The sequence below is a fragment of the Strigops habroptila genome, chromosome 5 (assembly GCF_004027225.2).
Source record: "Strigops habroptila isolate Jane chromosome 5, bStrHab1.2.pri, whole genome shotgun sequence".
Lineage (NCBI taxonomy): Eukaryota > Metazoa > Chordata > Aves > Psittaciformes > Psittacidae > Strigops > Strigops habroptila.
In genome coordinates, this window is record NC_044281.2 from 27178147 (window position 1) to 27193929 (window position 15783).

At 37.6% G+C, this 15783-nt stretch overlaps 1 protein-coding gene across 4 annotated transcripts in view; it reads right to left on the minus strand.

Moving 5' to 3' along the window:
- Nucleotides 1-8900: 8900 nt before the first annotated feature.
- Nucleotides 8901-15783, minus strand: part of DLG5 (discs large MAGUK scaffold protein 5) — a 111346-nt gene continuing 104463 nt past the window's right edge. For all 4 annotated transcript variants that reach the window (XM_030485711.1, XM_030485712.1, XM_030485713.1 and 1 more), the window contains 2 exons: nt 14875-14984; nt 8901-11112 (listed from right to left, as the gene is read on the minus strand). In XM_030485711.1, coding sequence (XP_030341571.1) covers nt 11009-11112; nt 14875-14984 — 214 coding nt within the window. In that variant the 3' untranslated portion in view covers nt 8901-11008. The remainder of the gene's footprint in view (nt 11113-14874; nt 14985-15783) is intronic.

Below are 15783 nucleotides of genomic sequence, written 5' to 3' on the forward strand. Positions count from 1 at the left end.
TGTACAAATACATATAGGTAACCCACTTGTAAAACCCTGGTAATTAAAACAGCTTTACAATATGTCCATGGTCTCAAAGGAAATTAAAAAAACAAAGGTTAGCAAACAGGGGCTCTGGGACCTCCAGTGGGCTGAGGAGAGATGTAAGAAACACAGCCAGTGCCTCAGTCCCTTAAAAAACCGCAACCCAGAAAGTACAGAGCAAGCACACAGCAGGCAGAGCTGGACTGCAGCCATACTCCTGCTCATGCCAGAGTGAGACTGTTTCTTGTGCCCTTTGATGGTAGAGGTTAGCACTGTCAACAGGGCACAGAACGCTTCAAAACCTGCACACAGAGGTGCCTGTAACTTGAATAAAGACATTTAGAAGAGAAAGGTCATGGTCCAATGCATGGATCGCAAAAGGAAAGACATGTAGCAACTTCTCGTGGGGCACTGGGACAATTTGCATATGCTGCATACAAGACAGCAACACATGGCAGAGGAGTTTGTTGACAAGTTAATGACTGTATTACTTACATTGGTGCCTAAACAAAGGAAAGATGCAAATCTGTATTTTCTTTCAAGTAAGAAGTTCTGTAAGCCTAACTTTGGAAACTGGTACCTAAAAACGTACATGTTGGGGGAAAAATACTTTTATCACTGAATAAGCTCAAAGTCAACATAACTAAGACTCTGCTATTTCAAATATCTGTTTCTTAGAGGGTTTCCTCCACATATTCATATGAACATACCTTGAAGGATTGTAGAGAGCTCCGAATATGTCACAAAAGGAAAAGGCTGTACATATGTTTCCATGAGAAAAGTGTTGTATCTGTGAAGGCTTGTACAAGAGTGACTTCTGCGGTGAAAGGCTTGTCAAACCAGCAATATCAGTTATTAAGGATGAAACTTCCTGGTATTGCTTCGATTATTCAAAACACTTAATATGCTTTAAATAGAACTTAATAATATGTTTCTGGCAGAAGTGTTTATAATGTGAGACGACTCAGTTCCTGTTCTTGTTCCTATAGAAAAAGGGCAAAGTGTCTATTTTAGGGGGCCAAGGATAGAGATAAAAATCACTGTTCACTAGTCCCTAAACAAGAATAAAACCTTTTCATTATCAGTAAATTCTGAACACAGGTGGATTCAAAAGAGTTTTCAGGACTTACACCTGACATTTTGATCTGATGCCATTACATCTTATCAGAGTTAAAAGCAGAGAGAGTTTTAGTGAACTTCCATTATGCCTACATCCTACAAACACCTAAGAATTTTCCTTTTAGGGAAGAGTGCAACAGCACATTTAACAGCCTGTGCCTCTAACAAAAAACTGACTATAATAATGGGCTTTGGAGATTTGAAAAAGTCACTTTGGTTTTTCAATTAAAAAAACAGTGGTTTCAAGAAAGAGCTTTACCTATGGTAAAAGAGCCCATGAATCCTCACAAATTTTAATACAGTTATCTTCTGGAAAAACAATTACTAATGAAGAAAAACCATCTGTGGCCCATAAATTAGAACTAGTTAAATGTCCATTGGAAAATATTTATTTGACTAAACAGAAGAACTGTTTGCACCCCTCTGCTTAAAACCAATTTTCTTGTGTGTGTGTTCATGAACAGGTGGAAAATAACTCCCTGCACAGGCTATACACATTGAGTTAGTCAGCATAAACTGTCACAAAGGCTTTCCATTTTAAGTCATACCTTTTATAAGTAGGACTTGACACTGAGCCAGTCAGCCTGATGCTCTCTCATGCTTTTTGCATACTTTAGAGACTAGATTATTATTGTCTAGTCTCAACCAAAGATCTGTGGCCATACAAGGCTTCGTATGCCTCCACCAATTTAGAGTCATTGTTACAATATAGCCCGTAATAGGTGTTTGGATTTAACACACCAGAAATGTTGGATTTACAGATAAGAAATATGCAATACTTTTCAATCCGTTCAAAACTACCATTATTTGAACTCCCATTAATTGTGCATTATAGACTGCAGCATACATTATTTTAAGATTCAGTCACTTCGGTTTTTCATGCCACAGGTGGCAGCCATTGATTTACAATCATCACTAAGGCTGCAAGTTCTCACCATTCATTTTGCTAATACTTTTGTCTTATGGAAGAAATTGTCATAGAATCCATGTTCTTTTATTTTCTTAAACCTAAGCTTAAGTCTGGTTTAGTTTTTTGGTTACTGAGGTACTTTATGATTTACAAAAAAACAAGAGAATTTTCTGCCAGGCTTGTGACCTTGAGGATGACGGTTTAAAACTCTGCTCTTAATCTTGCAAGAAAAAATAATCAGTGCTTAAAAATGACTGTAAATGAGACGCTGTAACTCTAAAAATAAACAGAGTGCCAGAGATAATGTTTGATATGTCAGTTGCATCAAGGGAGAGTTTCTCAAATTTTAAAATAACAATTTGGTAAATGCAAGTCATCCTCCATGTATTATTGTTCCTGCTGAAGAAATAATTTTTAATGTCTTCCTTTCATCTGTTATAGTTTTTGTACTGGCCATAATAACATACTGAGAAAAGAAAGATTTAGTCTGTCTCACATACCAAAAATATTTTTTTCCCCTCTAATCATTACATTCTGTACTATACACAATAAAAATCCGCAGCAAACTTTTACTGATGAGTAATTATATAATTCCTGTTTTGAGTAGCTGGCTTCACACACTTTCTAAAGGGTACTTTTTCAGAAACTACTGAACATTTTCCTGAAAATAGAGAATACCAAGAAATTTGATGAAACATGCCAACAGCCATCCTTTTGCTGAAACTTAATTCCTCATTTCAATGTTTATCAATCAAATTAAATATTCCATTCCAATTTATTTTCCAAATATAATTTTCAGGCTCAAACCACCTTTTTTAAGGTAGGTATGTTAAAATCAAACATAAGGCTAAATAATTGCAAAACAGAACATCAGGTTTTTAGGGTTTTAGGGCTTCATTCTGAAAAATTTGCCATTTTTCTGTTTCACATTGACTAACATACCTTGGTCATTTACTTCTCTGTAGTGCCACTAATTTTCAGGAAGTGTTCTTGGTGTGTATGTTATTTGCAGAATTAGAATTATTTTTAAAAACCAGAACAACACAGAAAACAAACTACCACAGTCAGAAAGCACAGGAATATATAATTTTAGGGGAAATCCCACATTGGGTAGGTTAGCTGACCTAACTTCCTTCCCCCACCCTCACCTTGAGGAATAAGGTACTTCAGTTTGGAGTGACTATAGAACCATGAATTCACACCATGAAGTAGGAGGACTCAATGGATTATGATGGAACAAACCCTTATTTAAACAAAACCCACACCTGATAAGCAGCAGGGGATATAAAAAGCCATAAAAAAAACCAAATTATTGAAATAAATCAGGCTTACATCTGGCATACTTGAAAGTTGTCTCTAGATTAAAGACCTCCTTCAAGAATTCAATGGAAAAATAACAAACCATCTCTGTTTTAAAGGGCAAGATAAGATTGTGGCAGAGCTACAAACTTTCCATAAATTGATTCTTCCTTGATCCAATAAATTTAATTGTTCTGTACCAGGAGAAAGAAGCCCTGTTCCTTTACCAGCATTATTTTTAATGCCTGGAAAGCGACATTTCCATTTGTTCACGTGGTAGTAAACTTTGGCTATTCAAAAGTAGCTTCATTCAATCTAGAAAAGTGCAGAGAAGAGGTGTCAGAAATTAAGAACCTACCATTCAAGAGTCTAAGAGGTAACTTTGTTTAGCCTAGTAAAACAGAAGCAGAAAGTACATATTCTACATCATGTAGTACATCTACTGAGGCAAAGAAGTTAAAACACTATTTTCACAAGAACAAGTACTATGGTGCCACAGATGCATTTGGTCTGGGCATCAGATGATTTCTAAAAATAAGGGAGTTGGTTAGTTTTTAAAAGTCTCATTATCAGAGCACCGAAAGCAAGAAAGAAAATTACTTTCAAACTCTGGCTTGTTTCAGAAAAGGATTTCTGTTTCTGAGCAGCTCTTACTGTAGTTAAGAGAACTGAAAAGCATTTTAAGGGCCCATGACCTCCAACATCCAACACTGGTTTGTTGCTGTTCTTGTTCTTTCCATCATATTACGTATTACTGACTGCCTACATCTTCAAACGACTGACAGTATAGGGAGTGTAAAATAAAAATTGGGATTTGGTGCAAGAGTAGGTTGGAAAAGAAAGGAGAAATATGGCTACTTCTGGTGAGTTCCAGTATTTCAGAACTCTTTTTATAAACTGACCTCTTATAACTTCAGTACCATCCTAAGTTATAGCAAAAATGCTTATAATTAGAATAATGGTAGTTTATTTCTAGTGAAGGTCGAGCACCATTTGTGGATTTCAATAATTTGTAGCAAATCAGTTCAGCTATACTTCTGCATACCTTAGCAGTGCTGTGTTATCACAGAACCAGAACAGTCCACAGGGAAATCCAAATTAATTCAAAAATTGCAGCTTCTGTAACCCAGCAGAGGTCATAAAATCCTAAAGCAGGTGTGTGGACTTTCTCAAGTCATCTTCGTAGGCTTACCAAGTAGGTTCTTTTACAAATGTACTGCTGACGCTGCTTGAAACATAGTAAGGTATCACTTTCAGAAACTGCAGACGTGGAACCCTTGCTAAAACATTATGTGAAACCGCAGGCTGCTGAATGCTGGAGTGGATCAGCCACTGCTGTTCACAAGATCATCAACACTGAATATAACAAGTGTCTAGAATCAAATCAGTAGTTAATACACAAAAAAAGTAAAGGAAGGGGAAGGCTTGTGATGTATCCATAATATAGTTCTCACATAAACTAGAAGCTCAGTCCTATTCTGAGAAAAATTTCATGGAGCACTTGCTAAAACTGTACACCTGTGTATGGTTACATAGCAGAAAAATGACAACTGTAAGGAAAAATGCAGCAGCAATTGTTGATCAGAAACCATTTCAGGTCCGGAAGGCACAGAACCACAAATGCAAAGCCAGGACTGGAAGCATCCCACTAGGGTTAGCTCATCCAAAGACTGAAGCACTATGAAATATCCCATGAAGAAGCACAGCTGTGGACTGAAAGCCAGTACAGCCCCAACACTTCCTTACTCTATGTTGTCAGGAGAAAGCTCTGCTCAAGTCCTGCACAAGACAACAGAGCAGTGTCAGAATCAGATAGGAATTCAAGCGTCTCTTGGAGTTCAAACCATGCAACTCTGAGGGAAACTCTGCCATCTAAGGCCAGGAGGAGGGGGACGATGCGTGATAGATTTTTACAACTTCATTTGAGTTATTTTGCAGTTGTAAAATAGTCATTCTGGCACAAAATATGTGGTAACACCCTGAAAAATGAATTCTAAATAACTGAACTGCAAATCAGTCAGAGCAGGTCTTAACAGATCACACTATAATTGCAGCTATTAACTACACATTTTTTACTACAGTACAAGACAGGGTATAAAAGTATGAGTATTCATTTGAACATCAGAAACACATTTTGCAGCCAGAAGGCCACACGGTTCAGCAAACCCCAGATATAAGTAATACATTTGCCACCATAGGACCAACGTTAAGGGTTGCTGAAGACATGCAGCTCGTATCACTGTCCTGGAATTCCGCTCTGTGTGTTTGGTTTCTTCCGTAATTGTACTTACTCAACTTTTCATCACAAACCTACTTGTTATTGTAATAACGTGAGCAATTGCTAGCACTCTCAAATCATATTTTTGCAGCAGAGAATGAGTTTCTATCTCTTACCTTAGGATCTTTTGGTTGGCTCCACTATAATTATCCTCTCAAAATGCTATAATGAACAGTTCATTGCAGAACTATAAGACTTACAATTGCATTTAGACCCTTTGCAGATACTTAGAATACATTTTCAGCCTTTTATTGCTTATACTAGCTAGCCATCAGACAAGCTCAAAACTTAGAACCTTAGGTTTGCCACAGGTGGGCCACAAATATGGTCCTAATTAGGTTAAATAATTAGATGATTTGAACATCTAAATGCTATGGTTAAATGCTAAGCGTTTGTGGAGCAGGCAGATTTGGTAAACGAAGGAATCATGATGATTTTAACTGATTGGCATTATTGCTGATGAGGTAAGATGAATCTTACCAGATGCAAAAGTTGTGGGAAAATGGCCACTTCCTCTGAAGATCAAAGTCACTGTGTTCAGAAAGCAAATCATCCCTTGCCTTCCACGGAAGAGCACAGGGAAGATTACATAAGAAATGACATTCACATTTGCAATGAAGAAAATTTAAAAGAAAAAAGCCATGGCAAATATAAATGAAATTTTATCAAGAAACAGATGATTCTTCCCCCCCACCCCCAATCTCTTGAAAGTATTTAATGTTTTGACAGATTTGTTTCCAATTTTGGAGACATTAGTGTACTGTTAAATATGCAGTATGTACGTGGATAAAGTTAAGAGTAAACTGCTGTCTGAACTTCTAATAGATCTTTAGGAAGATGGCAAGAACCTAAAATCATAAGAAAGGCCAAATTGGACACTTAGGAAGTAGGGCTTGGGAGGGGAGGGAGTTGTTTTGCTTTGCGCATTAGGTTTGAGGGGGCAGGGTGTTGTTTTCGGTTTAGGTTGGTTGTTTTAGAAGTAATATCCTAGCTCTTGGACATGCTCTTTTTATACTGTGAACAAGCAAAGGAAAGGGTCATCAATCAAGAAACCACATCTCTGAAAGCTTCCTCACCCATTGGTGTTATTTCCTTTGATACGATGTTCACAGAAACTAACCTAGTGAACACACACATTTAGCATATATTAATTAATAACTATTTATTTAAACTATTAATAAAACATAGCAATGACAGACAATTCGTCATAATATGAAGTGACTAGGTTACATTGTACAAAGATTTTGGTGATTTGCTTCTTAAAACAATGATTAGATCTCTGCCATTTTCCCTCCAACTTTTTTAGAAAAAAGACTCAGCTTTTAAAAAACTTCTAAAAGCTTTTAAAAACTTCTAAAAGCTTTTAAAAATGCATGTTAAAAAAAAATCTGGAAATCTGCTACTTTACACATGGGGAAAAACACTGCACTTTGATTAGGTGTATTTTGTAGAGGAAAATTAATTACAAATGTTTACTTGAATAAGATACATTGAAATCAGAATACCTTTAACATCTCCTCACTATTTTTAAACTAAGTTACAAGATGAAATAAATATTAAAAAAAAAAAAAGTTAAAAACATTTTCCATACTGGAGGTCTACAAGATAAATTCTAGTACAGAAAATGTTTTTAGTTTTTTTAGTCACAGTATGCCTTTAATGCACAGTTTACTTAAGGAAAAGGATCCAGTGAGACAACTTTAAATACAAAGTTATGACATTCATTTAGAATTATTTATAATGTATTAAACCATTTTTATAAAAGCTTGTAAAGAGTTGTTTGTTAAAATAAGTGTTGAACAATCCCAAGTAAAGCTAGCGTGTTTTCACTTAAGTAATAGGATCCCCTATTCACCTGGGGTTTGGATTTACGCTCACATCACTTGGGTTGTGCTAGCAAAAACATCTCTGAATACTAAGAGAGAAAGAAGTCAAACTGAATAGTTAGACAATCTATCTGCTACAAAATGTTCATCGAAAAGGTACTTTTTCAGTAAAGAACACCAAGGCTTTTTCTAAGCAAAATGACATTTGCATTTCTAAGCAAAATGACACAGAATTCAGGTTAAAACAAAAACAAAAAACAACAAAACCCCCAGCTCACCAAAGCAACCAAATTAATAAGAAACTCTGACACAGGAGCCATAAGAAAATTTACAGGAAGAGGCCAAGCAACCTTTTTTTATACAGTTCCAGTTTCTACTGCAAGTCTGGGACCTTTACTAGTTGTTGCAGAAGACCTAAGTCTGCCTTGTTGGGTAGAGAAGATTACAAGACTGTACTTCAACTATGAATACATCCATCCGAGATGCATCTAGGAAAGGTGTTCAAGACTGCTTAAGGCAATGTTTGTGTTCACTGAAAGGGATTATGACACAGCCTTCAAATTTGTAAGACACTGAAAAGGACCCTTGTCTGAGGCAGAGAGGTTGGCAGCTGTTGGAGTGTAATTCTGAATTCTGCAATTCAGATCAATGTGGACTGAATGCAAAGGTTTGAAAGCAAGTAGATGCTTGTCAACATATTAACAACAGATCATACATATGGGCTTCAGTATTTTCAGCAATTTTATTTCAGTTTAGCTATGGAGAAATAAAGTTGAAAGAAGGTGATTTCTAGCTAGCTAACTCCTTACCTGCAGGCATGTATGGTGGCTTATGAGCGTGAGAGTGACACTTTCAGACTCTTGCTGTCTAGCTATATTAAACTATTTTTAAAATACCCACAGAACTATATTCTTTATTTAAACACTTGGACAAAGTTGCTCTTTTCGGAACAAAGGCCAAATCTAGCTCCAGCGTGTAGTATTATAAAATAAAATGGTGTATCAGGAAACTCTTGAACTGAACTAAAGGATCTTTCTAGTATTTAAGCAAGACTTCAAATCTACTTCCTTGAGATGAGAAGATATGCAAGGTATGGCTGTTACTAACCTGCCAGAACTTGCCTGTTCTCATTTTCTTTGTCCTCTATTAGAAGATGGCACGATGGAAAAGCAGCTTGGTGCAAGTCCTGTCTTATGACTGAAGGCTATTATTAGGTATGACAACTGCCCATCCACCAACCCAGTTCCTGCTGAAGCGGACTATTTGGCATCTGAGAGAATACAGCAAGTGATGAAGCAGGAAAGTTAATACAAAATAACCAGCTTTCCTAAGCTTTCACATAACTCTATGAACAGAAAAGGCTGGCCTGTCTGCAGTGTAAAAACTGAGACATAGAATTCTACAATGTGCCTTTAAGCTAATGATTCACATTTTTGCCTACTAGGTTTTCCCTGGTTTCCAGTGACACTCAAAAATAATAGTGACAGACTAGTTCTCCAGTTAAAGCCTCCATCCAGCCAATCACATTTCCACTTGAAATCCTTATCACCACTGGGCCAGAATGTTAAAAAGCTGTTAACACAAACCCAACATCTCAATCTCATTTCTTGTGCCCTGTGGTTTTTGAATGTTTTAGGTATTTATGTATGCAAGGTTGGGCAAAATCACAAAACTGAAACTTGTTCCTGTCAAGGAACTGAACCTATATGTGACAGTTTTAGTCAGAAAATTGAACCTTATATGAGGACTCAACTAAACAGAGTCAAAGAGAACATTAGCTATATGCACCTCTTACACACAAGTCAAGTTACAGAAATTGACCTTTATTTAGTAATCAGTTTCTTTAACTTTTTTTTTTTTTGATACAAAGTGACATTTTCATTTTAGTACAGAAAATCCATGTCAGAACAGTACCTGTCTGTTTCAGTTGTACCACTGGAGTCTACTCTGACCTCAAACTTTAAAAAACAAACAAAAAAATGAGATAAACAAAAAAAAAGCCCTTCTGTCCCTCACCATGAGAAGTACTTTGACTAGTAATTCATCCATACAATTTCCTATTTTTAATTTATATATATACAGTATTATAATAGTATGGCATTACTATATAAAATACTATATATATAGTATGTATTATAGTTCAAAATACTCTATATAGTATAATTATATAGATACTATAGAAAGTATTTTGAACTATAAAATAGCATCTGTAAAACAGAATTTAAATTTAAGACCAGATCTTTCTTTTGAAGAACTGTGCAAGAAGAATCCCTTTTTTCAATTAAAAAAAGCTGCAAACAGAAGCAAAGCTACAGCCTGTAGTGTAAAACTAGAAACCTACATAATGAAATGTTAGGAACAGTGACCGAGAAGCAGTTCTACTCATATGACATTTTAAAAACAATTAAAATACAGTACCCAAGAAACATGGCACAAGAGACAGAAGAGACAGGTACAAAACCTGTGTTAGGAACACAGAGTCAGAAGTGCAAAAAACAAAAAAGGAACTGATACCATGGAGTTTGTACAATCTGTAAGTAGGTATTGCAACCAAAACTAAACGATCACTTATTTTTTGACAGTGAGAACACTAACAATTTAGTACCTTACTAAAGGCTTTTAATCAAAGCCCTAAAACTGTGGCTGCTCTTAAATAAAAACAATCTATGTGAATGCTATACACTGAAGTACAAAGCTTAAGAATTACCCTGCAAAATTGCACCAACATAAGCTTTCCATATTTACAGTATCTAAAAAGTGACAGAACACAGCATGCTAGGCCTAGCTTATGACTCTTCCCCACCAGTACTTAATCCAGGCCCAACAACCAAAAATTATTATTTTTCAACACACATTAAGCTTGGATTGTTCAGATATATTATGATGTTTAAATATTAAATTCATGCATAAAACAAGAAACGATATCTTTGACAGACAACAGCTGACAGGATACAAACAGTGGTCTGCCCTGTAAAGGAGTGTACTTCCTTCTGAGCTTACTCCCAAGACGTACCGATTCAATCCCATGTTATTACCTCGTTGTAAGTCAACAATGTGCTTAGAAATGGTCAAAATGATAACTAAGAGTCATGTTGCGCATAAGCCATTCATTCATATTCAGAAATTTCACTCTGTGTTGGAGAGTTACCTCATTAAGTGAAAGGACATAGTTAAAAAAAAAACAAAACAAAACAAAAGACATTCAAGTAAACAGCAACAACCAAATACTTGGAAAAGGTTTTTGTAAACTTGCCATTCTACAGGGTTTTGCAGCATTGTTAAATTCTTTACTCATGGACAAGTACATGCAGGTCACAACCCCTCATGGCAACCTGTCATGTGTACACGTATGACATTAGAGACAAGCTCGGTGAAGTGATCTACCCCTTCTCACGTGTCTCGTCAGGTCCTTATGTTCAGTGTTATCATTCCCCTTCATGAAACAGAAATCACTTATGGATATCTTTACAAAGACAGAAATTGACTGAATCCGTTGAATAGAAAGTTAGTTGGTTATTTATATCTGCAAAGTAGTTTTACAGCAAAATAAATTTACAGCGGGCCAGCTGGGATCCATAGGACTTTGTTTTGTTCTTGATCTACAGTTGTCATAATCTGAGTGCAAATGCTTGAAAGGGCTCCTCCCTGGACGATGCCTGGAGAAAGAGAACACCCCCCCACGAATGAGACTGAAGCAAACTGTTGAGACTAATTACAAGAGCAGTCTTCTGCATTTTTCTGCAAAATGTTTATCAACAGATCAGAACTCATCTACCAATTCAATATTTGCCAGATGCATTATTCTATTAAAACAAGGAAAAGAATAAACAGAGCAAAGAAGTCAAGCATTCAGTACACAATTTCTTCTGCTAGCTCTTAAAACAGGCCAGGGAAGTCACAGAACTGATGGCTATAATCAACTAAGGCAACTGTTTTGTTAAAGGCCTCCATGTACTATTTTCAGAGGCATCAGGTGGCAAAGTTTAAGTCTAAAGATGGTCAGAACCTGCTATAATAAACCTTCTCTGTTCAGCATGTGGTGTTAGGAGTTTTATATTTACATGGTAATATACATAGAGACTATAGCTGTAGCAACTAGAAACTATTTACAAATATTAGAAGTAAATTATGAGGCAGCTCACAGATTGTTGAGCTAAATAAAACAGCAGCGGTTCCTACTCCAATTCTTATTGTCAACTACATTCAAGGAACAAAAGGACAACAAGCAGCAAGTCCCTGAAAATCAATTCAGAAGATAAATGAACACTTTGCATTCTAAACATAACAGTCATAAAAAGTAAAATGCCAACAGTGAGACAGGAGAGGAGAATGTATTAGCTTTAAGACTTAAAAAGTGAGGAACTTCATGACTCAAGAAATATGCCAGCGAAGCCTCTGGCTTAAGGTATTATTTACTTTTTTGAAAACGGGCAATTTGATCTTATGTAAAATGTTACTTGACTCTGCAGTATATATTACAGTTAACGATGTCAGAAGAGTTTGGATACAGAACGCAGTAACCAACAAGGTCTATGAAAGGTAACAAATGGCAGTGGGGAAGTGATTCAGATGACACAACATGCTCACAACTTGGTACAGGAAACAAAGCCAACTTGATAGAGTCATGAGTCAAAAAATGTGCTTCATGAAGGAGTCACAGAACTCAGGTCTGAAAGAGTGTCATACAGCTTCATGAGAAAGCTGCCATGTCAGAATTAATTAATTATCCTCACAGAACTAAATCTGGCCAGGGACATTAAGGGCAACAAGAAAAGCTTCTATAGGTACACTGGGTATAAAAGGAAGACTAGGGAAAATGTGGGCACCTTCAGAAGGAAACAGGAGACCTGGTTACCAAGGACATGGAGAAGGCCGAGGTACTCAATGACTTTTTTGCTTCAGTCTTCACTGGCAAGAGCTCCAGTCACACCACCCAAGTCACAGAAGGCAAAGGCAGGAACTGGAAGAATGAAGAACTGTCCTTTGCAGGAGAAGATCTGGTTTTAGACCATCTAAGGAACCCGGGGGCGCACAAGTCCATGGGACCTGATGAGATGCATCAGCAGGTCCTGACAGAACTGGCAGATGAAGTGGTTAAGCTACTATCCATTGTATTTGAGAAGGTGTGGCAGCCTGGTGAAGTTCCCACTGAATAGAAATGGGGAAACATAACTCCCATTTTTACAAAGTGCAAAAAGGAGGACTTGGGGAACTACAAGCTGGTCAGTCTCACCTCGGTGGCTGGCAAGATCATGGAGCAGATCCTCCTGGAAACTATGCTAGGGCACATGGACAATAAGGGTGTGATTGGTGACAGCCAACATGGCTTCACTAAGGGCAAATCGTGCCTGACAAATCTGTGGCCTTCCATAACAGGGCTACAATGCTGGAGGATAAGGGAAGAGCAACAGATATTTACCTTGGCTTGTGCAGGACAGTGTCAAATGCCTTGCACAACAACCTTGTCTCTCAACTGGAAAGGCATGGATTTGATGGATGGACCACTCAGTGGATAAGGAATTGGCTGGATGGTTGCACTCAAACAGTTGCGGTCAGCAGCTCAGTGTCCAAGTGGACATCAGTAACAACAGGTGTTCCTCAGGGGTCAGTACTGGGACCAGTGCTGTTCAGTATCTTTGTCAGTGACATGGGCAGTGGGATTGAGTGCACCTTCAGCAAGTTTGCTGAAGACACCAAGGTATGTGGTGTGGTCAGCATACTGGAGAGTAGGGATGTCATCCAGAGGGACATTGACAGGCTTGAGAAGTGGGCCTGTGCAAACCTCATGAAGTTCAACAAGGCCAAGTGCAAGGTCCTGCACCTGGGTTGGGGCAATCGCAAGCATAAACACAAGCTAGGCGGAGAAGAGATTCAGAGCAGCCCTGAGGAGAAGGGCTTGGGGATGTTAATTGACAAAAAGCTCAACATGAGCTGGCAGTGTGCGCTTGCAGCCCAGAAAGCCGACCATATGCTGGGCTGCATAAGAAGGAGCGTGACCAGTAGGTTGAGAGAGATGACTCTCCCTCTCTACTCCCCCTCTCCTGAGACCCCACCTGGAGTACTGCGTTCAGCGCTGGGGCCCCTAGTACAAGAGGGACACGGACCTATTGTAGAGAGTCCAGAGGAGGGCCTCAAAGATGATCAGAGGGACGGAGCAACTCTGCTACGAAGACAGGCTGAGAAGAGTCGGGCTTGTTCAGCCTGGAGAGGAGAAGGCCCCAGGGAGACCTCAGAGCAGCCTTCCAGTACCCTAAAGGGGGGCTTACAAGAAATCTGGAGAGAGATTTTTTACAAGGAGAAAGGGGAATGGAAATTGAAAGAGGGTAGATTTAGATTAGATATTAGAAAGAAATTCTTTACTGTGAGGGTGGTGAAGCACTGAAATAGGTTGCCCAGAGATGTTGTGGATGCCTCATCCCTGGAAGTGTTCAAGGCCAGGTTGGACAGGGCTTTAATTAACCTGGTCTACTGGATGGTGTCTGTGCCTGCAGCAGGGGTGTTGGAACTTCCAACCCAAATCCTTCTACGATTCTATGTCCAACATACCTATCTACATACTTATATTATACACATTATAATTTCAATAAGCTTAAATGTCCATGCAGTTTGAACATCAAACCTCTCTGACTACCAGCATCTGGAAATGTTGATGACAGCTGGAGTCCGCTGTACTTGGCACTAACAGAGGAAGGCCCTTGCCACAGGGCATGCGAGAAGATACATATAATACTCTCTTGGACTGAGTGCTACTTTCATTATCAGGGTGAAATTAAAATGCAACAAATGACTTAACAAGCAGCAGAAGATAACATGTGGTGATGTAATCTGGCCATGCACACCGTCTGTGAAGGTTTAGTATGTGCCACTTAAGCAAGCATTTGTATGGCTATTAGATACCACATAATAGATTTTGCTGAGAATTTGCAGCTTTCCTAAGTATGCGCTGAGGTAGCTGTATACTAAAAAACACCCCCTTTTTCTCTCTTGTACTTGGCCAGTATATGCCTCAAAATATTTCTGTAAAAATCCCGTTGTTCAGGGGGATGAAAAGTTGAGATTTGGTTGGTTTAGTGGTGGGGTTATTTGCTTTATTTCATTTTTTCCTTTTAAGTTTTGCTGCCATTAACATCAAGGTGGCTAGAATTTTGTCCCCATTCTTTTGAATGTATGTGGAACCACGTGGAAATATATTCTGAAATAAGCAGAGAATTTTCAAACACAGTTTTCTTTCTCTACTAAAAATAATAGTATTAACTACAGTCCAAGATTCATACACTTTATGATGTTAAAAAGGCCTCTGTATTTAATTAAGTTGAATTTAATTACTGAATTTAATAAGTTGAATTTAATTATTCCAAATTACAATGCATGCTTGAATTTCCACTGTATTCCTAGTGAAATGCTCATTAAATACTAACCTGTAAAGTACTTGCTATACTCTTGTTCAATTTTTTGAGCTGTCTCAAACTGTTCTTTGGAATGTTTCTGTGTAACTTTGTCCCTCAGGAAGATTGGGTCTTTTTGCTCTCTGCAAAAAAGAGAGAATAAAAGAAAAACCTTTTATAAGAGTATTTTTTTTCTTTAAATGGACTTGAAATTATTACCTCCAGTTGGGTGAATGTGAAAGGCTAACTAATTTGTAAGCATAACACTGTGCATAGAGTGCCATCTACTGTGTTTCAGCAGTATCAGCATAATCAACAGGATTGTTTCAGTGCTAACAAATTTATTTGCTTTCAGATCAAGACAGTATTGTTTCAAAGTCTCAGAGATTGAGAGATGGTTAAGGGAGAAAGAGTAATTTTTTCCAGTTCATGTGAATTGGATCATTCTTTCATATACACTCCAGTACTCCCCACATAAAGCTGGGCTCAAGTACCGCTCTTTTAAGGGTTTGAAGTATGAAGCATCAAGCAAATAGAATATTTCCATGTCATCTTATGTATGGCACTTTTTTAGATTAATTTTTCTATTACTGAAATAAAATAAGAAAAAAGAGCGAAATACAAATGGGAAAGAAAAGAAACCAACAAACATTTTAATTCCTATTAAGGCTTGTAACAGTCTCTTCCAATTCTAACTTGGGGTTCCCGAAAGAGGATTCTGTTTAAAAGGAATCGGAATTTATAATCAACTAGTAAGGCCATATAGATAGGTACTGAAACAATAAAAACAAAGTTTCTTACAGCAGTGAGAGAAGCAGCACGGATTTATTTTATAAATAAAAAAAGTCACTACTGAACTAACCAATCACTGCTGTGTAGCATTTCAGAGCATGCCAACAGGACCTGTGCTATACCAAAAGGCTGTTTGGAAAAACCTTTGGT